At 43.0% G+C, this 25,185-nt stretch overlaps 1 protein-coding gene across 3 annotated transcripts in view; it reads left to right on the top strand.

Annotated features, from left to right (window-relative positions):
• Positions 1-25,185, top strand: part of ilrun (inflammation and lipid regulator with UBA-like and NBR1-like domains) — an 86,557-nt gene that overhangs the window by 36,517 nt on the left and 24,855 nt on the right. For all 3 annotated transcript variants that reach the window (XR_004415565.1, XM_033042375.1, XM_033042376.1), the window contains exons 3-4: positions 17,138-17,335; positions 17,751-18,079. Coding sequence is in view for 2 of the 3 variants with exons in the window: in XM_033042375.1 (XP_032898266.1) it covers positions 17,138-17,335; positions 17,751-18,079 (527 nt within the window). In the remaining variant the exon portion in view is untranslated. The remainder of the gene's footprint in view (positions 1-17,137; positions 17,336-17,750; positions 18,080-25,185) is intronic.

Genomic DNA, 25,185 nt, shown 5'->3' with positions numbered 1-25,185 from the left:
CAGGTGTTAGAAATGTTTGCAAAGTAATTAAAAAGAAATAACTGAAATATCACATTTACATTAGTATTCAGAACCTTTACTCAGTACTTTGAGGCACCTTTGGCAACGATTACAGCCTCAAGTCTTCTTGGGTATGACGCTGCAAGCTTGGCAAACTTGTATTTGGGTAATTTCTCCCATTCTTCTCTGCAGATTCTCTCAAGCTCTGTCAGGTTGGATGGGGAGCGTCGATGCACAGCTATTTTCAGGTCTCTCCAGAGATATTTGATCAGGTTCAAGTCCGGGTTCTGGCTGGGCCATTCAAGGACATTCACAGACTTGTCATGAAGCCACTCCTGCGGTCTTGGCTGTGTGCTTAGAGCCGTTGTCCTGTTGGAAGATGAACCTCTGCCCCAGTCTGAGGTCCAGAATGCTCTGGAGCAGGTTTTCATCAAGGATCTCTCTGTACTTTGCTCCGTTCATCTTTCACGTGATCCTGACTAGTCTCCCAGTTCCTGCTGCTGAAAAACATCCCCACAGCATGATGTTGCCACCACCATGCTTCACCGTAGGTATGGTATTGGCCAGGTGATGAGCGATGCCTGGTTTCCTCCAGACTTGACGCTTGGCATTCAGGCCAAAGAGTTCAATCTTGGCTTAATCAGATCAGAGAATCTTGTTTCTCATACCCTTTGGCAAACTCCAAGCGGGCAGTCATGTGCCTTTGAGGAGTGGCTGCCTTCTGGCCACTCTACCATAAAGGCCTGATTGGTGGAATGCTGCAGATATAGTTGTCCTTCTGGAAGGTTCTCCTATCTCCACAGAGGAACTCTGGAGCTCTGTCAAAATGAACATCGGGTTCTTGGTCACCTCCCTGACCAAGGCCCTTCTCCCCCAATTGCTCAGTTTGGTCGGTCGGCCAGCTCTATGAGGAGTCCTGGTGGTTCCAAAGTTCTTCCATTTAAGATGGCGGAGGTCACTGTGCTCTTCGGGACCTGCAATGCTGCAGAAATTGTTTTATACCCTTCCCCAGATCTGTGTCTCGAGACAGAATCCTGTCTCGGAGGTCTACGAAAAATTTACTTCGTCTTCATTGCTTGGTTTTTGCTCTGACATGCACTGTCAACTATGGACAGCTGTGTGCCTTTCCAAATCATGTTCAATCAATTTAATTTACCACTGGTGGACTCCAATGAAGTTGTTGAAACATCTCAAGGATAATCAATGGAAACAGGATGAACCTAAGCTCAGTTTTGAGAGTCATAGCTAAGGGTCTGAATACTTATGTAAATGTGATATTTCAGTTATTTCCTTTTAATTACTTTGCAAAAATGTTGCTTCTTCATTGTGGGGTATTGTGTGTAGATTGAGGATTCAAGAATTTAAATCATTTTAAAATAAGGCTGCAATGTAACAAAATGTGGAAAAAGTGAAGGGGTCTGAATACTTCAAGATTCAAGGGAGTTTATTGTCATGTGTCCCAGATAGGACAATGAAATTCTTGCTTTGCTTCAGCACAACAGAATTATAGAAGGCATGAATATGGAACAGATCAGTGTGTCCATATACCATTGTATAAATATATACACACATGAATAAATAAAACAGATAAAGTGCAAATAAACAGATAATGAGCTATTAATGTTCAGAGTTTTGTTTGAGTTGAGTTCAATAGCCTGATGGCTGTGGGGAAGTAGCTGTTTCTGAACCTGGTCGCTGCAGTCTTCAGGCTCCTGAACCGTCTACCTGAAGGTAGCAGGGAGATGAGTGTGTGGCCAGGATGGTGTGGGTCTTTGATGATACTGCCAGCCTTTTTAAGGCAGCGACTGCGATAGATCCCCTCGATGGTAGGGAGGTCAGCCGATGATGGACTAGGCAGTGTTAACTACTTTTTGTAGTCTTTTCCGCTCCTGGGCGTTCAGGGTGCCAAACCAAGCCATGATGCAACCGGTCAGCATGCTCTCTAATGTGCACCTGTAGAAGTTAGAAAGAGTCCTCCTTGACATACCGACTCTTTCGGAATACTTTCTGAATGCACTGTACATCTGCTACCAACTACCAGTCTGCATTCAACTATTTGCTATGGGTCTCATTCTGTCAATAGCCCATTTTCTTTCAATGCTGACACTATAACTCCATGGCTCTCAATTTTGATAATCAGCCTTTTGTGTGGGACTGTGTCCAGGAGAGGGGAATTGCATGATACAGCAATACATGGGTAAAAGGTACTCTGTGACAATCTGATCATTTGTGGATAAGTCCTTGAGTGGGAGTGATCAGTATCATTAATATTAGACAATCTAACATGGTGAAAAATGTGAAAATGCTGATGTGTCTGAACTTTATATGCTCCTTTAAATGGATTTTTGTCAATTTTTGACATTTCCTTTCTTCACTGCACCTAAATCTTGTTTAGAATATAATTAGGTGGCTTGTGTATTTTTTTGTTCTAACACGTTTATGGAACCAAGAGTTAGTTTGTGAATGCAAATTTTGAGCTTCCATGTGAATGAGCAAAGGCATTAATCTTGATAAGATGAGTGTGAGTTAATGTCCCTTTTGAAGATCCATTCTGAATTCTATGCTGGAAGTATTTAGTGTTTTGCCTGCAGGTAATCAGATGAAAAGAATAAATGAAAACAACCAAGCTACTTTGTTTTTTGCTCCAGATACCAGCATCTGCATCTCCAAAACTCAATAATCACAATCACAATAATACTTTATTAGCCAAGTATGTTTCGTAACATACGAGGAATTTCATTTGCCAAGTCAGTCATACAAATAAAAAGCAACGGAATACACATAATACATTTTAACATAAACATCCACCTCAGTAACTCCTCCACATTCCTCACTGTGATGGAAGGCGAAAAAAAGTTAATCTCTTCCCTTCTATGCTCTCCCGCGGTCGGGGATCTCGAGCCCTCCGTTGACGGGGCGATCTTGACTCCCGTAGCCGGTGGCGTTTGTGCCCTCCGCATCGGGGCGATCAGCTCCTACATCGGGCGGATTTCAGCTTCCCGCGCCGGGCGGTCAGACCCCGGGTCGGGGCTGGTCGAGCCTCTGCGTCGTTGGAACTTCCCACTCGGCCTCTCCTGAGACTGCGAGCTCTTGATGGTAAGTCTGCAGGCCGCGATCCCAGGCAACGGATCTGCTCCGATGTTAAGTCCACGCCCCGCGGTGGGGCCCAAAGTCAGTCCGAGGAGGCCTCCAGCTCCAAGATGTTAGGCCGCTGAGCGACCGGAGATGTGACCTGAAAAACAATCACATCATCAGCAAGGTAAGAAACTGAAGAAAAGTTTCCCATGACCCCCTCGTCCACATAAAACAAACCAGAGAACGTTTACACAAACTTTTAACAGACTAACAATTAAAAAAAGACGAAAAAACAGATAGACTGTTCGGCGGCGCACCTGGTGGTCGAATAAGAGATTTTATAATAAAACAGTAGCTATGCCATGCTAAATCAGAAGGGATGAGATGGGGTTGTGAGAAATCTTGATGCGTCAAAGGATGAAAAATCATAGAAATTATTTTGAAAGGTATGTTGTAGCCTAAAACTACAAATTACAGGTATGAAATTACTAAAAGCATTAGAGTGCTTTTGAATAATTTGTTTTCATGACATGGAACAAAAAATCTTATTGTTTTCAAAAATGATTTGAAATGCTGAAGACTGCAGTTGGACATGTGCATGGATAAAACCGGGTTTGAGAGGTATGGGCCAAACACAGTCAGGTGTGAATAATGTAGCTGGGTCATGTTTACGGTGTTGGCAAGTTGAGCTGAAGGGCCTGTTTCCACGCTGTATTACTTACTCTATGGCTTGCCAATGTTCTGATTTGGAGACAAAAATTGAACTATCATGACGAGCAAATCAAAGACCCAAAGTATTTTGCCTGGAAGAGAATTTTTTGATTTTCGCCTAAACCAGGGGCCGGCAGCCTAAGGCCCCCGGGCCAAATGAGGCCCGTAACCCGAAATCATCTGGCCCGCAAGCGGATTTTTCCCCCCGTAATCATCAGGCCCGCCAAACGCCCCGAGCAGCGACGCCCTGAGCAGGAGCCGAGCGCCCAGAGCAGAGGCCGGGTGCCCCGAACGCGGCCGAGCGCTGGCTGTACCGCATCCTGCGCAAAGCCGTCGGCACGGCCGCGCACTTTCTGTGAACACGTTTAAGAAAGAACTACAGATGCTGGAAAAATCGAAGGTAGACAAAAATGCTGGAGACACTCAGCAGGTGAGGCATGCCTTTTGTCTACCTTTTGTGAACACGTGATTTGATTCCTGCCATCGGGCTGGATCCATGTGTACACGTGATAGATGTGGCCCGCCATCCGCTCACAGACATGCGTCCCACCCCCTATGCAGAATAAGGTTGACGCCGATGACCTGCCATTATTTAGAAATTAATAAAACTACATCAATTTAAAATAGAAAGCTATGTGCCATTATATTGTGGAATTTCTAGCAGTGTCACTGGTTTGAGCTTTCCACATGCAGTACCAGTTAAAGACATACTGTGGGGCTATAGTATAGGAGTTTCACATGAGGAGCTGTTTTTGCTTGTGCCATGTGTCATGGTTTTAGTTTACCAAGTTTTAGGACAAAAAGAAAATGTTCTCATTAGAATAAAAAGTAGCTTTGGTTAGATTAATAGCTTTATCTTGGCAATTTGTGTACTGTGTTTTACCCATGTGAATTTATCTGTTGATCTTGTGTCAATAACTTCTCAATAATAGAGTTAATTCTAAATTTCCTCTGCAGTTTCTTGACTGAATTAAATATTATATTTTATCTTTGTGCTCATTTGGAGGTTGTGTCAATTACATTCAGTTAAACGATTTAAAATTAATCAGATTAACTGAATTAAAAAAAATAAAGCCACCAGGCATAATGCCTGACCTGTACAAGAGACTGCAAGTATCAGTAAAGGTCGCTCTCTGTCAAGGACCCAACCTTAAATGGTGAACTGACACCGACCAGCGTGTTTTGTTGAACTGCCGAATTTTATTTAATAAGTAAGAACCTACTTAGTCCTTCAGGTGATTTTCTCTGATTGCTGCCTCCCCATGGTGAACTGACACCTCCCCATCATTCTTGGGTGAGCCTGCATCAGCAGTCAATGTGAAAGACATAAGATCGACCTTCCTGGGATTGATTCCGTGGAAAGCAACTGGCCTGGATGGAGTCCCCAACTGTGTCCTTGGGACCTGTGCGGTCCAGCTGACAGAGTTATTCCAGGCAATCTTTAAGCTACTGCTTTGTGAAGTCCTCGTCTGCTTTAAGACGACCACTAACATCCTAGTGGCAAAAGACCAGATCTGAAGAAGGGTCTCGACCCGAAACGCCACCTATTCCTTCGCTCCATAGATGCTGCCTCACCCGCTGAGTTTCTCCAGCATTTTGGTCTTCCTGCTGGAGCTGAGCTGACCTGGTTGGTGACCGACTCCGAACTCCAGCAATAGCAGCTTCGTCCGCCCCGAATCGTGGGGCTTGAATTGGCCCGCTCGCGGGGCCTTTCATTGCCCGGCACAGCTTAAAATCGGCCGGTGGGGGCTTCAACATCGGGAGCTGTAAATGACCCGGTCATTCGCACAACATGGTACAACATTTATTAATCACTTACAGTGCATGTTGTTATAGCAAGTGTGGCGACTATTCGACTGCCAGCATGAGCTGAGTTCTGATAATATAAACTACATAGTGGGCAGAGCTTCTACTAATAAAGCACTACAATTGGTTAGTGTGAAGTAACCAATCTACAGGTGCCTCGATCGCCTCGATGCAACTGATTTTAAGCCGCGCCGGGCGATGAAAGGCCCCTCGAACGGGCCAATTCATCCCTTAGAAGGCGTCTGATACCCGCTTGAATCTTTCAAAAGCTAGAATGTGATAAATAACACTAACAAATAAAACAAACAAATAAAGGCAAACAGAAGAACCAACCTTGGAGGGGGGGGGGGGGAGAGAGAGATGGGAAAAACATACTAAATAACGTGTGACCTGAATGAGGGACTTGCCTGCAATCCAGCCAGGAAACCCGTTCGACCGGAGTCTAATGACCTGACCCGTTTAAATCCAATACTCGTTTAAATCTTTCCCATCCACCAATACATCCAATTAGTTCAAATGGCAATTGTACCCACATCAGACATCTTTAAGAAATTCTCCGTGAATACCTTCAGTAATACTAGAAGGTCAAAACACAATTGGTGACACATCGTGTTAATACGATGTTAATGGAGACATTTAACAAGCGCTGAACAGTGACACCCCCACTGTCTCACGGAAAGCAGAGATTTTAATACATTTTTTTTCACCGAATTTCAAAATCTGGATGACAAAACATGGGGGGGGACGCGCGCCCCTCCCCCGTCCCCCCCGGGATTTCCACCCGTGCCCCTCTCTCCATATGTGCGTCTCTTTCCGTGACCCCCATTTAATTTGCTCCCCAATGAAAACTGTCTTGAACCCCATTCTCCAGCAAAGTGTTTGATTGTGGGTGAAAGGCTTCTGCGTGACAGGAGTCAACCTTAGCATGGCTTCAGTGGTTAGTTTTAGGCTGGCTTCAGTTTTTATTTTGAATTTGTCAGCAGTTTGAGATGCTTAAGGGCCTGTCCCACTTAGGCGAGTGCAGGAGACTGCGCTCGCCTCATGATAGCCACATGTTCTCTGGTGAGTCGCCACGGAGAAAATCGATAATCCTGTAGTCGTAGGTGCAGTTGTAGTGGGGTCGCCATGTAGTTATGGGTAGTCGAGGTAGTCGTAGGTAGTTTTAGTTAATCACCTTTGCTGACCGGGCATTTTCATTGGCTCATTGGGGGAAAAAAACGAGTTGTAAGCACGAGTTTTCAGAACCAAGAATAACCGACCGGTAATGTTAAATGCCCGCCAAACTTCACAGCTTATTAAAAGTTATCTGGCTTCTTAACAGTGTCTCCACTCCTTCTCCCACCCCTCACTCCCCCCTCTTTAAAAGGGCTTACTGTACACTGCTTGCTGTCTTAACCTTCCTGTTCATCGCTGTGTGTGTCTATCACCTTGGCTTTGCACTGTGTGAATTTCAGACAGCGCTCGCCCGCTTTCCCTGGCCCCCGCCTTTGCGATGTATTTGTGTGTGTGTGTGTGTGTGTGTGTTCCACTCTTTCAGTCGCCGTTCCAGTTCCCGGTTTTCAGGCAAGTGCCGCGAACTTGGCAGTCGCAGGCTGTCCGCAAAATAATCGCCTAAGTGGGACAGGCCCTTTAACATCTGTACGTGGTAATTAGGCAGAATCTTCATGTTAGTATCTTGATGTTGATGGAATAACATTCATAATGTGGAAGTATCAGTTCTAGACTCCAAATAAACAGCTTTACAAGTTTCACGTTCAGATTATTATGTCTAATTATATAGGCTGTATTATTCTTGCACTATGTAACTAGATGCAATCAGTAGCAAAATAATGTTTTAGATGAGTCTTTAGTAATGCTTAACTCAACCCAGTATCGAAGTGAGACACCAAGGTCGAAAAACAGTTGTTCAATTAAGACATTTTGGATTTTGTTTTTTGATAAGTTTGACATGAATAGGAACATAATAAATAGGAGCAATGTACTAGTGTATGAACATGTATAATTTATGTATATGACTGCATTGTAATGAAGAGCACTGTACACCAATGGGCTGGGAATTTGTCATATTGATTTGCTTTGTAGCTGTCTGGCTTGAAAGGAGCTGCAATCCAGTTTGATGTGTGGATGAGTACGTGATTGCCATAATCCAGTGCTTGTGGCTGATCCATTTGACCTATCTTTACCATCTGCAAATTAAGTATTTATTTTTAATAAACTAATTTAAATTTAACGAAAATCTGCTGGAGGAACTCCAGCCTGTGAAGACAAAACGGTTGGTTGACATTTTGGGTCGAGGCATTGTATCAGGACTGAGTATGAAGAGAGAAGGTAGCTAATGTAGAGGTGAGAGGAAGGTTAGTTGGGGACTATTAGGTTATGTGTGGAACCACCTGAGGTGGGGGGGATGATGGGCAGATGAGGCCCGAGGGGTGAGTTTTGCGTCAGTGGCTGTGTGATAGCTGAAAACAGATAGGAAACAAAATGGCAGATGGAACAACTGGAGGGAAAGCGACGGTGGAAACAGAGCCTGGAAAAAGAAGTTGAAGTGAATGATGGGCAGAAGGAACTGGACAGGGAATAGGAAAAAGAGAAAATACCCAAGTGTTTAGGTGCGTGTGATGAGTAGATAGAACCAGGTGATGGAAGATACAAATCTAGGTAATGGGGAAATGGGAAAGATGAACTAAAGGAGAGAGAATCTTGATGAAACTGCAGAAGCTGGGAAAGAACAGACTACCTGAAGTTTAAAAAGAAATCAATATATGACCAAAATAAAAATTAAGGTAAACCACATCCTCTTTTTCTGCTTCCCCCCCCCCCCCCCCCCCCCCCCCCCCCCCCCCCGGGGTATATGGATAGATATTACCGGTCTATCCATCCTCCACATATCTCTCCAGCCAAGTTTCTTCTCCCGCAGTCGACGTTTCATATCCCCTCCCCCGGTTCCCCATTTTCCACCCTCTATCTGCACCTTTCCCCACCCTTCCACAACCTAGCTCAGTCTATCCCCTTGTGTTTTCACCTATCGCTCGCCAGTCTCAAAACCTGTTCCTCCCCTACCCCCATCTGCCACCATCTCCCCATAATCCCGACCTCACCTACCAGTCCCTGGCCGCTGTCTCTCACAAGCGTGAATTCACAGGCCGGAGAGCCGCAGAGCCCCCTGCACACCCTCGCCAGGGACGGGTCTGGTTCTCGCTCCGCCTTTACGCTGCTCTCTGCTCCCGCAACTGGAAGCATTGGATAACTGCCGGATGTGAGGGGGCTGGAGGTGTAATGCAACGGGAGCCTCGGTCCGCTATAATGAATATCTGCTATAAAGTGGTCCGTTAATGTCAAGGGTTTACTGTATTTTGTGTAGACAAATTCACATGTCCTGAACTTGCAAATTTGGAATGCTGAATGTGCCAGTTTGATCTGCTGATCATTGTATGGACCTGAGGCCTACATTTAAAGCTCTTTTTTTTTTTTGTTCATCATTTAGGTTTTGTTTTATATTTGCAATTATTAATGTCTTCCAAATGAAAAAGACATTAAAAAAAAAAAAAATGTAGCTTTGACAAAATGTTGTTGGCTGAGAGTGGTTTTGAAGGGATGTGATGAGTGGGTTTCTTCATTGTGCCTTTGGAAGCCCTCCCGGCACAAATATAATTCTGCCGGAGTCCTTGGCATTTGCGGGGACAGCAAGATCTTTCCCGATCAGCCAACTACAAGTTGAATTTGACCACAACGTTGATAACAGGCTTGTGTCACATTCACGTTCATTGTTTCACTATCAGTCTATCTGACTGCTGAAATAATTTGACCTCAAGCTGATGCTTAGTGTGTGAATAGCTCGTGCTTGAGGTGGAATATATATTCAGCAAGCCTTTGGCCATGAGGGGTATCGTACTGAACCATATTATGTTCTTATTCCTTGTTCACACCTGCTCCTGGGGCAAGGACTGGTGAATTTGGGGATTGCAGTTTGGGGCGCCCAAACACAATCCTGATTAGTTTGTGCAACAGAGCAGGAGCTTTAAGTAAATTGTGAACACTTTGTTGTGACGTTGTGATGTCAAAATGCTGCGGTATGCTTAAACTTGGTAATGGAAAATGGTGGGTTTTGAGCAGGAAAAGTTATTTTCGTGGTGTATTTTGTAACAACTGCAAGTCTAAATTCATCGTTCAAATAAAGTAAAATAAACTTGGAGCCTGCCTTTGCATTAAATCATATACTTTTGGTTCAGATGGGAGATTACATAGCAATGTTGACTGTGAAAGTCATTTATTGTGACATTGAAGTTCTCAGTAAAGATTTTAAAAAGGATACGGTTGTAGAGAGGGCCCCTTTAGACAGCGGAGGCGTGAGGGCAGGACATCATTCTCCGCTGACTAGCCTAAGCTAATTGTAGCAAGGTGTGAACATTCAACATGGTTAGCACGCCCTGCAATGAAGTGGACCTGCGCACTCACTCACTCGCCAGAAACTGCTGCTGTTATTGTCCCCATCGGTCTGGTCTGGTTTCAAGACGATGGCCCAGGTGAAGGGAATCGGGTCGAGTCCGCATCACCTGCCAAATCACTGCAGGTGTCTGAGTAACCACCTGACTTCCTGGCTCCAGCAGCAACTAACCCCACCGCGGCCAAAGTCAGGCAGCAACTGTCCCCACTGGAGAGGCTGCGAACACCACCCCCCCGCAACCATGTGCAAACGTGAACAGCTCTCTGTGGGGCGAGGGAGGGATGCAGCACCCTATTCATCTCCGCACACAAGTCACTAGGTCCAAAGTCATCGAGGCAAAGCGGGGAGACCTGTGACTTGGGCGAAATGTTTAAGAAAGAACTGCAGATGCTGGTAATCGAAGGTAGACACAAAATGCTGGAGTAACTCAGCTGCCTCACCCGCTGAGTTATTCCAGCATTTTGTGTCTACCTGTGACTTGGGCAAAACAGCAATATGCAGGACATTTTGATGTGCCCATTGGGGTGGGTTTCCCACAATGCAAATTTTGCCTGTGCCAACATGCCGATGCTGAAATATACTCTATGTTGGGATAACTATTATGTTTAGTCTAAGTGGCTCCCATGAGAGTGGAAAAGCGGAAGAAAATAGTAAGTTTATGTAGCAGTTAAGTCTCTGGGAGCTGAGCTCATTCTCCATCTTTGTGAGCTCCTACTGATTGCTTGCCTTCATGGTTAAATATTTACTCTGCTGCAGCAGCTACCGGTCATTAGGTATTAATCAAACGTCTTGTGTGATTAGCTCAACTAATATGCTTCCACGACTTGACTAGCCCAAAGCTAATTGTTGCAAATCAACTGATTAGTCAAGAGACTCGTGACTAAGTTTTGTACTACACAACTTTACTAACATATGGACATGCAGAGCTCATTCAGAAGTCAACAAACGTGCATACAGCCCGTGGCCGTGGACTAGTACAGTAAGAGGTGAAAACCCCACAAATACTTTTCATATTATCTATTGATAGTTATAGAAATCTTTCATTTCATTACAAAAACAATCAAAAATGGTTGTTATTCGTCGTCACGATCTCGCTCACTCACCGAAGCGGGCCAGCAAGCGACCAGGAAAAGCCGATAAAACCACCAAAATCATCGTAGTTTTGTACGATGAACCATAAATAAACCTAGTTAATAGTTTTGAAAGCAGTATTTTCTTACCTCGTAAAAGCCAAACTGGAAAATACATATGAAACGCAGGTCAAAACAATTATCGATCGTAATGTATACACACAGTAGCTCAGCTGGCGAGAATGTTTATCCCGAATGACCCATGACCGGGGCAAACTCACGCATGCGCAGTTGTAATACTGAACTCGCGTATACCAGTGACTGCATGTGCTAATTTTGTACCTGTGAGAGTGCAGTTTATTGTTGATAGTTTGCAATAACTCGTACCTGTAACTAATGCTTTCGTTTTCTTTTTGAAACTTTGGGGAGAGGAAAAAACTGCATTTAAAAATAAATGCGCAGGTCTGGATGAAGTTGTAATCTATTAATAGCCTTTATGCGTATAAGTATTTGTATAAGTATTTGCATTATACCTATGCGTATAAGTATAAGAATTGCTTTCTTTACAAAATTATTGTTTAATTTGAACGTTGCATTTATTTCTGTGTATTCATTTCCTTCATCGTTTGAAATAACATTTTTTGACCAGCTTCATATAGTGTCCTCCATAATGTTTGGGACAAAGACCCGTCATTTATTTATTTGCCTCTGTACTCCACAATTTGAGATTTGTAATAGAAAAAAATCACATGTGGTTAAAGTGCACATTGCCAGATTTTAATAAAGGTAATTTTTATACGTTTTGGTTTCACCATGTAGAAATTACAGCAGTGTTTATACCTAGTCCCCTCATTTCAGGGCACCATATTGCTTGGGACACAGCAATGTCATGTAAATGAAGGTAGTCATGTTTAGTACTTTGCTGCATATGCTTTGCATGCAATGACTGCTTGAAGTTTGCGATTCATGGACATCAACAGTTGCTGGGTGTCTTCTCTGGTGATGCTCTACCAGACCTGTATTGCACCCATCTTTAGTTTATGCTTCTTTTGGGGGCTAGTCCCCTTCAGTTTTCGCTTCAGCATATAAAAGCAGGGGTGCCAACTCTCACGCTTTGAGCGTGAGACTCACGCCCTCAAGCAAACTCTCACGCCCTCACGCTGATCAGAAATTTCTCACGCTCAGTGGTGAGAAATTTTGTGCTCAACGAAAATTTCAAAACTCGGATAAACTGCATGGTCCGCGGGTGTTGGAGAGCAGGGGCTGCGGGAGGGATGGGAGCAGAACCAGCAGCGGGAACAGATGCGGGGAGCCGAGACTTGCGAGTGTTTGCGGCGCTGTCGAGTGTTTGCGGGGCTGACGCTGCAGCTCCGGCCATGGAGCACTCCGGACAGTGCGAGTGTCCTGGGCCGCGGAGCCGTCGGAAGCGTTGTGCCGCTGCCGCGAGAGTCTCCGTGCCGAAGGGACAGACTCTCAAAGGGAGGTGGAGAGAGAGAGGGGAAGGAGACAGGGAGACAGTGGGGGGAGAGAGAGGGGGGAGAGAGAGGGGGGGGAGAGGAGAGAGAGGGGAGAGACAGAGGGGGCGTGAATGGAGAGAGGGGGGAGGGAGAGGGGGGGAAGAGAGAGGGAAGAGAGAGAGGGGGTGGAGAGGGAGGAGGGGAAGGAGAGGGTAGGAGAGAATGGGAGAGAGGGGTGGTAAAAGAGAGAGGGAGAGGAGGAAAGAGAGATGGGGGGGCAAAGCGAAAGAGGAGATAGAGACAGAGGAGAAAGAGAGAGGGGAGAGAGAGCCAGGGGGAGAGTGAGGTGGGAGGGAGAAATGGGGGAGAGAGAGAGAGGGGGGGGGGAGAGAGGAGGGGGGGGAGAGAGGAGAGAGGGGGAGAGTGAGGTGGGAGCGAGAGGGGGGGGAGAGAGAGGGGGGAGGGGAGAGAGAGGGGAAGAGAGGAGAGAGAGAGGGGGAGAGAGAGTTAGGGGAAAGAGGGGAGAGAGAGAGAGGGGACGAGAGGGGGAGAGTGAGGTGGGAGGGAGAGAGGGGAAGAGAGGAGATAGAGGGGGGGGAGAGAGAAGAGAGAGGGAAGGGGAGAGAGTGAGAGGGGTGAGACGGGAAAGAGGAGGAGGGAGGGGAGAGAGCGGAAGAGAGAGAGGGGAGAGAGAGAGGGATGAGAGTGAGGTGGGAGGGGGAGAGAGAGAGGGGAGAGAAAGAGAGGTGGAGAGCGAGGGGGATAGAGAGGCAGGGCTGCCAACTCCCATGCATTGAGCGTGAGAATCACGCATTTCACCAAATTCTCACGCTGATCACAAATTTCTCTCGCTCTGTTGTGAGAAATTCTGTGATCAACGAAAATTTCAAAACTCATATCAACTGCATGGGCCGCGGGTGTTGGAAGCGGAAGCAGCGGCGGGGACAGATGCGGACGGGGAGCGGGGCTGGAGAGTGTTTGCCGGGCTGATGAGTCGCTCACTGCAGCTCCGGCCATGGAGCAGCCTCAGTGCAAGAGTCCCGGGCCGTCGGAGGCGTCGAAGCGTTGCGCCGCTGCCGTGAGAGTCTCTGCGCCGAATTCGCCCAGGTGACCGGCATGGAGCAGGCTGCGGCTCGGTGCATCCTGGAGGACAACCAGTGGTTGCTGGAAGTAAGTACCAAGCACTGGGTAGATACGGTGGAAGATAGTGGACTTCAAATGGGGGTGGTTGGTGAAAGCATCCTGCTTGCCTGCTGGATTTTCACTTACTGTAACTGCAGGAAAAATGTTCCCGATGTTGGGGGGGCTCAGAACCATGGGTCACAGTTTAAGAATAAAGTTAGGACTGAGATGAGAACAAACTTTCTTCACGCAGAGAGTTGTGAATCTGTGGAATTCTCTGCCACAGGAGGCAGTGCAGGCCAATTCACTGGATGTTTTCAAGAGAGAGTTACATTTAGTTCTTGGGGCTAATGACATCAAGGGATATGGGGAAAAAACAGGAAAGAGGTACTGATTTTAGATGAATAGCCATGATCATATTGAATGGCAGTGCTGGCTCGAAGGGCCAATGGCCTATTCCTGCACCTATTTTCTATGTTTCTATGCTTGAGTATATGGCAATAGAACTCGATCACTTGATTTTGAAGCATTCATGCATGGTGGAGGTATAATGTAGTCATAGAGTGATACAGTGTGAAAACAGGTGCTTCGGTGCAACTTGCCCACACCCGCCAACATGTCCCAGCTACGCCACCTGCTTTTGGTCCATACCTCCAAACCTGTCCTATCCATGTATCAGTCTAACTTTTTCTTAAATGTTGGGATGGTCCCTGCCTCAACTACCTCCTCTGGCAGCTTGTTCCATACACCCATCACCCTTTGTGTGGATAAAGTTACCCCTTAAAAAGTTACCTCTTAAAAATACTTCATACAAAAAACATTGAAATCATACTTCCACAGTGCACTAAAACATGATTTTAATACATCAAATTTCAAAAAGTTCCTAACCTGGGAGGGGGGACACCCTTCTTCCACACCCTCTCCCCACTCGGTTGCTCCACTCCCTCACCGGGTACCCCCAAGGCCAGTGATCAGTGATCGCACAGCCTCCCCACTTTCAAAAACACTCCAATCCAATTTAAAGCATATATATTGCATTCAAGTGTAAGTTAAAAGACTCGCTACAGAATGCACCATATTGCACAATTTCAAGCTGAAAAATGCGAATGTTAATAATAATAATAATGGATGGGATTTATATAGCGGCTTTCTAATACTCAAGGCGCTTTACATCGCATTATTCATTCACTCCTCAGTCACACTCGGTGGTGGTAAGCTACTTCTGTAGCCACAGCTGCCCTGGGGCAGACTGACGGAAGCGTGGCTGCCAATCTGCGCCTACGGCCCCTCCGACCACCACCAATCACTCACACACATTCACACACATTCACACACAGGCAAAGGTGGGTGAAGTGTCTTGCCCAAGGACACAACGACAGTATGCACTCCAAGCGGGATTCGAACCGGCTACCTTCCGGTTGCCAGCCGAACACTTAGCCCATGTGCCATCGTACCAATGGGAGGGGGACACCCTCCTCCAGCCCCCCCCCCCCCCCCCGGTCGCTATACACCCTCGGGCTTGGTCTCTCGCAATTTCTCACTCCCAACTCTCACCCAATGTTGGCAGCCCTGATAAAAGGCATGCTCAATTAGGTTAAGATCGGGTGATTGACTTGGCCATTCAAGAATTGACAATTTTATAGCTTTGAAAAACTCCTTTGTTGCTTTAGAGGTATGCTTGAGATTATTGTCTTGCTGTTGTTGGATATGTTAATCTTCGTCACATCTGTCCACAAGACCTTTTTCCAGAACTGTGGTTGCTCTTTTAATAATAAATAAAAAATAATTTAAAAAAGCACAAACACAGAAGTCCACGACACAACATAACCCCACAGTGGCACCAAAGTTAAGGAAGGTACCATAGTCCAGCCAGCCTCCCCGCCGATCTTCCCAGATGTTCACCCATGGTCGGGGCCTCACGAGCACCCGCAGTCGCCGCCATGGGCGGCCCGATGCTCAGGCCCTCTCACCGGGAACGATGGAACCCCGACGGAGAACATCCTCAGCGGCCCAGACCTCCAAATCAGCCACCTCCCACCAGAGTCCGCTGCTCCCGAAGTCCACAGGCCGAGCCGGGCGGAGTCGCAGGACTCCGCGATGTTGGTCAGCGCTGCCCGCGTTGGGAGCTCCACGAACCACAGCTCCGCGATGTCGGTGCAGCAGGCCTAGCACTCCGGAGCTCTAAACTGCGATCACCAGTAAGGCATTGCCCGACCCGCGATGTATCCAGCGCTGCGCCACTGCTCCCGGAGCTCTGGTCGGTCCCGGCAGGAAACGCCGCGCCAATCCAGTAGGTAGGCCGCGTTGGGGGGGGGTCGAATAACAGTCGCATCCTCTCCAGGAAGCAACTGAAGGACGGTATCCCCCTTACCGTACCCTCTTCCACCACATAAAGACAAAAAAAAACCACAAAAAATTCCCTTCAAACATAACAAAAAAAAAAAAAAAAGATACCGTCGGAGGCGGAGGCAACTAGCAACAACGCCACCGGATGTCCTATTTTTGCAGCTAACCAGTGGTTTGCATCTTGCAGTGTAGCCTCTGCATTTCTGTTTATGAAGTCTTCTGCAGACAGTGGTCATTGACAAATCCACACCTGACTCCTGAAGAGTGTTTCTGATCTGTCGGACAGGTGCTTGGAGATTTTTCTTTATTATGGAGAAAATTCTGTCATCAGATGTGGAGGTCTTCCTTGGCCTACCAGTCCCTTTGCGATTAGTAAGCTCACCAGTGCTCTCTTTCTTAATGATGTTCCAAACAGTTGATTTTGGTAAGCCAAAGGTTTGGCTGATGTCTCTAACACTTTTATTCTTGTTTCGCAGTCTCATAGGCTTCTTTGGCTTTCATTGGCACAACTTTGATCCTCATGTTGATAAACAGCAATAAATGTTTCCAAAGGTGATGGAAAGACTGGCGGAAAGATTGGGTGCTGAAAGCTCTCTTATACCTGCAGAAAGGAGGCAATTAAACACACCTGAGCAATTCTAAACACCTGTGAAGCCACGTGTACCAAACATGGTGCCCTGAAATGGAGGTCTATGTGTAAACATCTGTAATTTCTACATGGTGAAACCAAAATGCAATAAAAATTGCCTTTATTAAAATCTGACAATGTGCTCGCCAAATCGTGGAGTACGGAGGCAAATAAATAAATGATGAGTCTTTGTCCCAAACATTATGGAGGGCACTGTAACTGCAGAGAGACACAAAATGCTGGAGTAACTCAGCGGGTCAGGCAGCATCTATGGAGAAAATGGGTAAGTGGCGTTTCGGGTCAGGACCCTTCTTCATATCCAAAACAAAACTTATCCAATTTATCCAGAGATGCTGCCTGACCCACTGCGTTACTCCAGCATTTTGTGCATATCTTTGGTAAACATCAGTGCCTGCTATACCTTTGTATTACATTTGATATAACTGCAACTCCATTTCCTCCATCTTTTTCTTCCTAGGCGCAGAGCAATGGCCTCCTGGCGTGTCCCTGAAATATGTGGGAGGGGACCAATTTGGACATGTTAACATGGTGATGGTCCGGTCACTGGAGCCTCAGGAAGTTACCGACGTCAGTGTTCAGATGCGAAGTCCAACTACGCCAGCAATGTACCAGGGGCAGTGGCGCATGTGTACAGCTACTGGCCTTTATTTTGGAGGTAAAGAGAGACAATAAAATTAATATTTACGGTTGAATGTTCACTATTTTTTCTCCCCCGCACACCAGGTCCCTAAATTTTGAGGCTACCTGGAAGTCTGAGATTTTTGAAAAATTACCAATATGTTTTTTTATTTCACTGGCGAACTTGATTATTAACAATTAATTGTATTGTTTTGGTATTTGAAGAATGAATGGGTGGTGATTTAACATTCACTCCTGTTGCTTCTGATCAGAATTTGCTTGTGTAAGCTGGATGCTGTATATTGCTTTAAATTTAAAAAAAAAAAAATGGAATACATTTTTTTTACAGTGTGATTTAATTCTGTGAAGTTACTCTCGTTCAAAGACAACTTCAGCAGCAAAAATATTAATTGCCATGCTAATCATAATTCCATGTTTTGTACCACTCTCAGATGTGATTTGGGTGATACTGAGTGTTGAAATCGGAGGCCTTTTAGGAGTTACACAGCAGCTTTCTTCATTTGAAACAGAATTTTCTTCACAACCCTGTCGCAAGATTGAAGGCAATTTTAACCCTTTCGCTTCACCACAGAAAAACCGGCAGTCTGAAGACAACAGTGTGAAGGACCCTGGGGGCCAAAGTACAAATGTCATTAGTAAAAATGCATGGGGCCCAACTGAAGACCAAAATGAACAAGAGCAAAATGGACTGTCGCAGAACTCTGTAAATATCTCCCCTAACAGTCACTCTAGCAACTTATCAGTGGTGACTTACAGTCAGGTAAATACAGAATGATTGATTTATTTTGTTTGCCCCATTTCTATTTTTATATGCATGTGTGAGTGACTTAAGAAATTGAGAAATGGTGTGAGGAGTGAGTCCCTTTTTTATATTGTAAAGAGCCATTGAAGATCCCTGTTTTAAGTCATTCTGTAGGCTGGCTGTACCAGAAGCCTGACTATCTCTTAACCTATGATGAAAGTAAAGCTTAACTGCAGAAGCGATTGCTGGATTAGTGGGGTTTCATTCAAATTGGGTTGCCTTTATCATCTTGTATTGTAAACTCATTGCAACAAATTTTAGCTATTCGGAGTATTGTCTCCACTTCTGAGAGTAAAAAAAAACGTAATCTCCTCTCTTGGACTGTAATGATGCGTTATCAGTAAACTTTCTCAATTCTTTCCATCACCGCTCCATACACCCCTCATATTCTTCTGGATGACAACTTATTTCATGTTTTTGTGACCTGAAATTTGACAAGATTCTTTGGGTACAGATTTCTTGATAGTCAGAGGTGAACCATGTTCTGCATTCATTACTTTGGAAAGTTTGAATGCTTATCAGAGGTTGAAGAACACAAATGTATGTTAATAGTGTTCTTTGAATAAAATTTAAAAAAAAAAGAAATTTGTTTTATAATTTAAGCTTCAATGTTTTAATTCCTTATTGTCTTTTTTTCTGGTTTTATATCTTGTCTATTTTCTTTCTCGTGCTGCCCCTTTCCAAGAGCTTTCTGTCAGCCAGGAATGGGATGTGCTTTCTAAAAAAATCTTCCTCCACTGATATTAATTCTGGTTCACTTTCACGCAACTCGCCCAAGGCCAGGCCTTTTCGTTAACGCAAGGTAGATCATGTTGTGGTTCAGAACTGACGCAAGAGAATTTGCCTGTGATCCATAAGCTATAATTTCAATTGTTGACCACATGAAATTGTTGTGGGTCTTTTTGTTTTGCTGCACTAAAGTTTGGTGAATATAAATGATAAAATCTCAATGCAACTTTCACAAATTCTGATATTTGGACTGTTTGCTATTTGTCACAGCAAATATTCGGAAAATTTACGTAGAGTACTTAAGCGCTATTTTCCCCTCTTGTATTCTTTAATGCTTGGAAGCAGAGAAAAATCAAACAATCAGGCTCTCAAATTTCTTGTCTGCGCTCTTGGCTTCAGCTGTGTCAATATTAGTTGAGGAGGCACGATTGTTAGCTTCATTCTTGGTGGAATGAAGAATAGAAAATTCTTTGAATTCCTGTTTCCAAGCATTATCTAGACGCCCTACTGCAAGAAAGTGAACAGGAGCAGGGGTCCTTTCTTCTCCCAAGGTTCTTTCAGATGAATAGGGTTGCGTGCGAATACAGCTACTGATTCAATTTAGGAGATGGGATGACCATGAGCCATATCCATTATAAATTATTGCTAGGCAAGGCAAGACAACTTTATTTATATTGCTAGTTAAAGTGAGCTTGTTATAAGGAGGTGTGTGGTGGGGAAGGGCAGCATAAATTGTGGGAGAGGCAGGTGAAGAAGCAAACCATTCAATGAAGCTTTTGGTTTTGAAGCTTTTCAAAAAATCAAAAAGGAAGCCAAACCTTTTTGTCTATTTTATCCAGAATAAGAACATGTGGATTATGCAAATTGAGGATATTTCATCGAGATGAGTCTTGAGCGTCAGCTGATATTTATGTTTTGCAAGATTATTGGGTAGATTTTTCCTTCAGATATATTATAACTATGTTAAAATTTGTTAGTTTTATTAGCTTATTGTACACATCTGCTGTGACATCTTGGCAAAGTCAGGAAACACAACAAGGCTTAAAAAAACGATTTCTAAGAGGCCCATATTATGATAAATTTGAAAGCTGGCTGTCATATTGTAATAATACGGTACAGAAAACTTTTGGGAACGGATTAATGGAATTTAAATCAGTATATGCTGAAACTCCAAATATTATTTGATTTAATTGGAAACATTTTGCTAAAGATTTTTTGAGCAGTAATACTACCACTGCCACATAAGGAAGAGAACATGAAATTATTTTAAATTTGCTGCTCACTACTGGATGAAATATTGTAGCTCTTGATTTCATTCTGTAGATAGCATGATGGTGTGTATTGGTGTAATGCTTAAATTACATGCAAATTTTAAAATATATCTATTTAGTATATTAAATGTCTGCCTAGTATCTGACTGTCAATTTTGATTCCTTTGCAAGAAAGTTTTTAAGCTAACATGCCTAGTTGGTTGTTTATCTTGGGCGAGTTAATTCGAGGATTCCAGCTTTTCTGATGTAAATGTTCCTTCTCTAACCCAACAAAACCAAAAATAAAGTGCAAGATTAAATTTTCCACAAGAATGTGTCCTTCAATTCCTTCATTGCTTTGCTTTGTCAGCTAATTGTAAAATCCTTTTTTTCATTTATTTAAGGCATTTAAACATTTCCTGTTGGAAAATATCCTGATTACCATACTCCTGAATCAAAGGTCTCAATGCTTTTTGTACTTTTCCCGTTGCTAGTTAGAATCATGGAGATTCAAGGCACTGAAGGAAGCCATTTGAAGGTTTCTTGTGTCCCCTTGATTGAAGGCTTTTCTGAGTTTGAGGGTATTCTGAATATAGCTGTTTGTTTTAATCTTCAGCCAACGTCATTGATTCTGTTACTCATTGTAAGTAGAATTTTCATTGGATGCTATAAAAACAGTGCACTGATCAGCTATAGTGAAATTAACATGGTTTGGGTATTTTGAACAATTTATTTTTCATTTAATGATTTAACTTGCATTGGTAAGAATATGATAATTTTTTGTCTCTATGATAGCAGGAACAGCAGATCTGGAGTGATAAGTAATCCTCCATGAAGGTCTTCAAACATTAGCATGTAACAAAATGGATTCTCCAAATGATTGCAGGCAGAGAAGAAGAGTTAGTTTAACATCTTGAGATTGGCAGTAACTGCAGTGGAAACTTTCTTAGATCTCTTTTTTTCTTTTTGCATTCATATCAAGAGAGAGTTAAATTTAGCTCTTAGGGCTAAGGGAATCAAGGGATATGGGGAAAAAGCCGGAACGGGGTACTGATTTTGGATGATCAGCCATGATCATATTGAATGGCGGTGCTCGCTCGAAGGCCTACCCCTGCATCTATTTTCTACGTTTCTATCTATGGCAATTCTGGGGTCTTGAGCGACTTTCATAAACTTAAGAACCAAACCGTTAAAAGGATCTGTTAAAGTAGGTCAGTGAAATACCAACCAAGTTGTACATAATGAATTGTAATAATTCACAGTTCTGATTTGAATGTGTAATTCTGATGTGTGTTATAGATTGCTGAGTAGATTTATAATTGTGAATGGTATTATGGTCTGAGTTATTTTTGCTGTACCCATGGCGTAATGATGGGTAAAGTTGTGCATGTCACTTTTAATTAAATGTTTTTCGGGTGTAGTTTGGAGAGGTGGAATAGATAGTAAGAGATTGTGGAGTGCATCAAACCAGTTGAGATTTTGGGAATGGATGATGGTAAATCATAGAGCAGCAAGCCATTCATAAAGCTTCGCCTAATTGATCACAATAAAGTTTCTAAAGTTCTTAAGACTATAATTCCATAAAGAATTGACTTGAGGCCAGTATCTCTAAGTGGGGCATCCCGACATCTGCACTGAAGGAATTTATTGGCGCTTTATTTGAGGAAACTATTATCATGCTAACTTTAAAAGCTTCCAATTGCTGTGCCCATGGGAATTTTGGCTACTTTTCAGATCTGAGCAGATCGTGTCATCTTCCATTTCTACCCCCATTCCTTTCTTGGACTCATCCTGTTTGTCCTGCACCCACTCTAACTATCCCAACACCGCATTTCATTTTACCTAATTTGACATTATCGCAGCCACAATTCCTGCACCAAATGATTTATGGTCCTCTACCCTCTGTCCATTTTTCCAGGCTGTATACCACCCGGATAAGCGTATTTGTCCCTGCATTCTCCAATGGTGATATTTATCACTATTTCCCTCAGCCCAACAATCTCCAATTTATTCATTTTTCTGTGATATGATCTTCACAATTATCTTGAACTATTGTATTTGGCATTGACTCTTTAAACCATGTCATGCTGTGAACATCTATTCTCCAAAACATTTGTTCATTGCATATAAAATTCTTGCCAATCTAAATTGTATTGCAAGCAACAGGAACTGCAGAAGCTGGTTGACAAAAAAAAGACAAAAAGTACTGGAATAGCTGGTCAGGCGACTTCGCTGGAAAATGTGGATAGGCAATGTTTCGGGTCAGGAACCTTCACCCTTCTGAGTTATTTCTGCATTTTGAGTCTTAAATCTTATTGAATGATGATTGTTTTGAAATCATGTAATTGATGGAAACTGATTTATGGGCGCTCTCTTTGATCTCTCTTTGCCTTCCCTCAAAATTTGCCTGTAAGTATTACAACAAATTTACTTGAACTGCCACAATGATGATCTGGCACCATATTTACTCCTAGCCTGGCATCTTCATTTGCATACTTCCTGCTTGATTCCTCAATTTTTTCCCCTTCTCAGCTTCAACATTGAATACATCTTTATCCTTTATTTCATCCTCTATCTCAGCTTTGACTCCCTTTTTGAACTGACTGACAATTTTACTTTAATATTTCTCTACATATTGATTCTATTGTTTATTTTTGGTCACAGATTTATTGCCACTGAGCACTCAATTGCCCTATCTGGCCCCAAAGAATAGTTGCCCTTGTGTACTTGTAAAATTGCTCTCTTTTTAAAAAGAAAACAGCCCCACAACTCCTTTGTTTTTGAAAACGAATGTGTTGTCTTCACCCTTGCATGGCTCTCATGTCCTAAAACATGTAATTGTGGTACTTTTGGGGTAGGATCTTGATTAACAAGTTTCCAACCATACTATAATACTGAAACAGGAACAGATGAAGGTCACAAATTTAGCTGATTCTGAAAAACTTTTTCTCCTTCCATATTTTGACCACTTTACAGCATTTGTGATTATCTACAACCTACTCCTCTGTCTTGTCAAATATGACTTCATTCACTTGGTTCCACTATCTATTTTCAAATTGCCAGAAAAGACAATGCAGTGTTTTTTTTAGAAGCCCTTTTTATTTCTGATATACCTGCTGTCTGTCAGTAACATCTGTAGGCACAGTGTTACTTTCCACAAACTGTTCTTGCTAAAAACACAGTGTTCTGACATGTTTCTTGCCTCTGCCTCTATCTTTAGGTTGACAAAGTCCTGGATTAGACACATTTTCCTGTGTTAACAACTGCCATGTGGACATTGCTTGACTAACCATTTAGGCCAGAAAATGGGAATTGTTGATGCTTGCATAAAAACTATACTCTGGCCAAGTATTTTATTCTTCCAAATATTGATATTGTTTTTATTGATGAATCTCTAAAATTCATTCGGGCTCTTAAAACATAGCAGTACTAAATAAATGCAAATTATTGTTCAATTTAAGGGATGTACCAGATGCAAATTTTGTTGAACAATTGTGTTTTTTAATTTCTTTCATCCTCGCTGCTGATTCATGGTATCCAAGATATCAACTTTTGGTTAATTGGTTAAACTTAATCAACATTGTCCCCTGCATCTCCAAATGTGAACTGATGGTAGAGAGAGCAAAGCAGAACCTTTGGGGTCAGAATGGGCAGCTCTGTATTTCTCAACCTCACATTAAAGGATTGAGAATCACCTTAAATGATGCAAAGGATTAGTGGTTGAATTTGGTTTCAATCTAATTAAGAAAGTTGTGGTTGAATTTGGTTTCAATCTAATTAAGAAAGTTGTGACAGAAAGCAAATTAGGATTGAGCAGAGAACGATTGTGTTTTTGATTTTAACTTTGAAACTTTGAAGGAGTGAGATTCACACACAATGCCTTTGTTTCTAATATTTCCTGGTAATTATTAACGATGGCCATATTAAGTATATTTCAGCTAGAAATAATGTATTTATTTTCTTTTGAGGTTACTTCATACTCTGTGTAATTAGGGTAACCTCGTAACATCCACTGCATTGTAATGGGGAAGCAGATAGTCTGAAGAAGAGTTTCGGCCTGAAACGTTGCCTATTTCCTTCGCTCCATAGATGCTGCTGCACCCGCTGAGTTTCTCCAGCATTTTTGTGTACCTTCGATTTTCCAGCATCTGCAGTTCCTTCTTAAACACAAGCAGATAGCATTGCTTTTAATGAAGCCATTAACACAGTAGCACAGCTCAGACAATGACCGTAACACATTGACATTTTAAACTGAAGATTATATGGCATTTTCACACAAGCAGAGCAGAAACTAAAATTCCCACATTTTGATAGCAAGGATTGACTACAAAGTCTGAAGAAGGGTCCCTGACCCAAAATTTCACCTATTCATGTTCTCCAGAGATGCTGCCTGACCTGCTATGTTACTCAGTACATTATTTGTAAAATGCCATCTGCATTTCCTTTTGCCACTCCTACAATTCTTCACTTATTTCTTTTCCATCATGTTGCAAAATCTGACTTTGAAAGCATGTCCATTATATATATATATATATATATATATATATATAGTTTTAAGCTATTATATTTATCCATAATTGTTGTGTATGTATATGTATATATATATATGTGTGTGTGTGTGTGTGTGTGTATATAAATATATATATACACACACACACACACACAGTGTATAGATTATGTTTAATGCACCAGTCAGTGCCAAGCTTTATTGCATTTTCATCTTAAATTCAAATTAAAAAAATGCTTTTAACCATTATATAAAGATGTTTCATTGGCTGCAAAAGCCTGGTGTAATGTTTACATGATATAATAAGCTCACAGTGATGCTGCTCAATCAGTTCTGATATGAAGAAACAAGTAGTTATTGCTATCCATATATTTTTTATAAATTTGCTCTGAACACAGAGAAATGGTATCTTCCTCCATACTTAGCAAAATTAGACTGTGCGCCTAGCAATATATACTTCAGTGGTCCACAATGTTTTAGCTGGTTTTAGCAATTCATAAACATCTCAATTAAAACTAACTGCAGACTTGACCTATAGAAGCTGTTGTTTACCCCATTTAAATGTGTTCCCTTTGTCT

Source organism: Amblyraja radiata, chromosome 24, assembly GCF_010909765.2.
Source record: "Amblyraja radiata isolate CabotCenter1 chromosome 24, sAmbRad1.1.pri, whole genome shotgun sequence".
Lineage (NCBI taxonomy): Eukaryota > Metazoa > Chordata > Chondrichthyes > Rajiformes > Rajidae > Amblyraja > Amblyraja radiata.
Note: the sequence above shows the minus strand (reverse complement) of the source record. Positions and strands in the feature narration are given on the sequence as shown.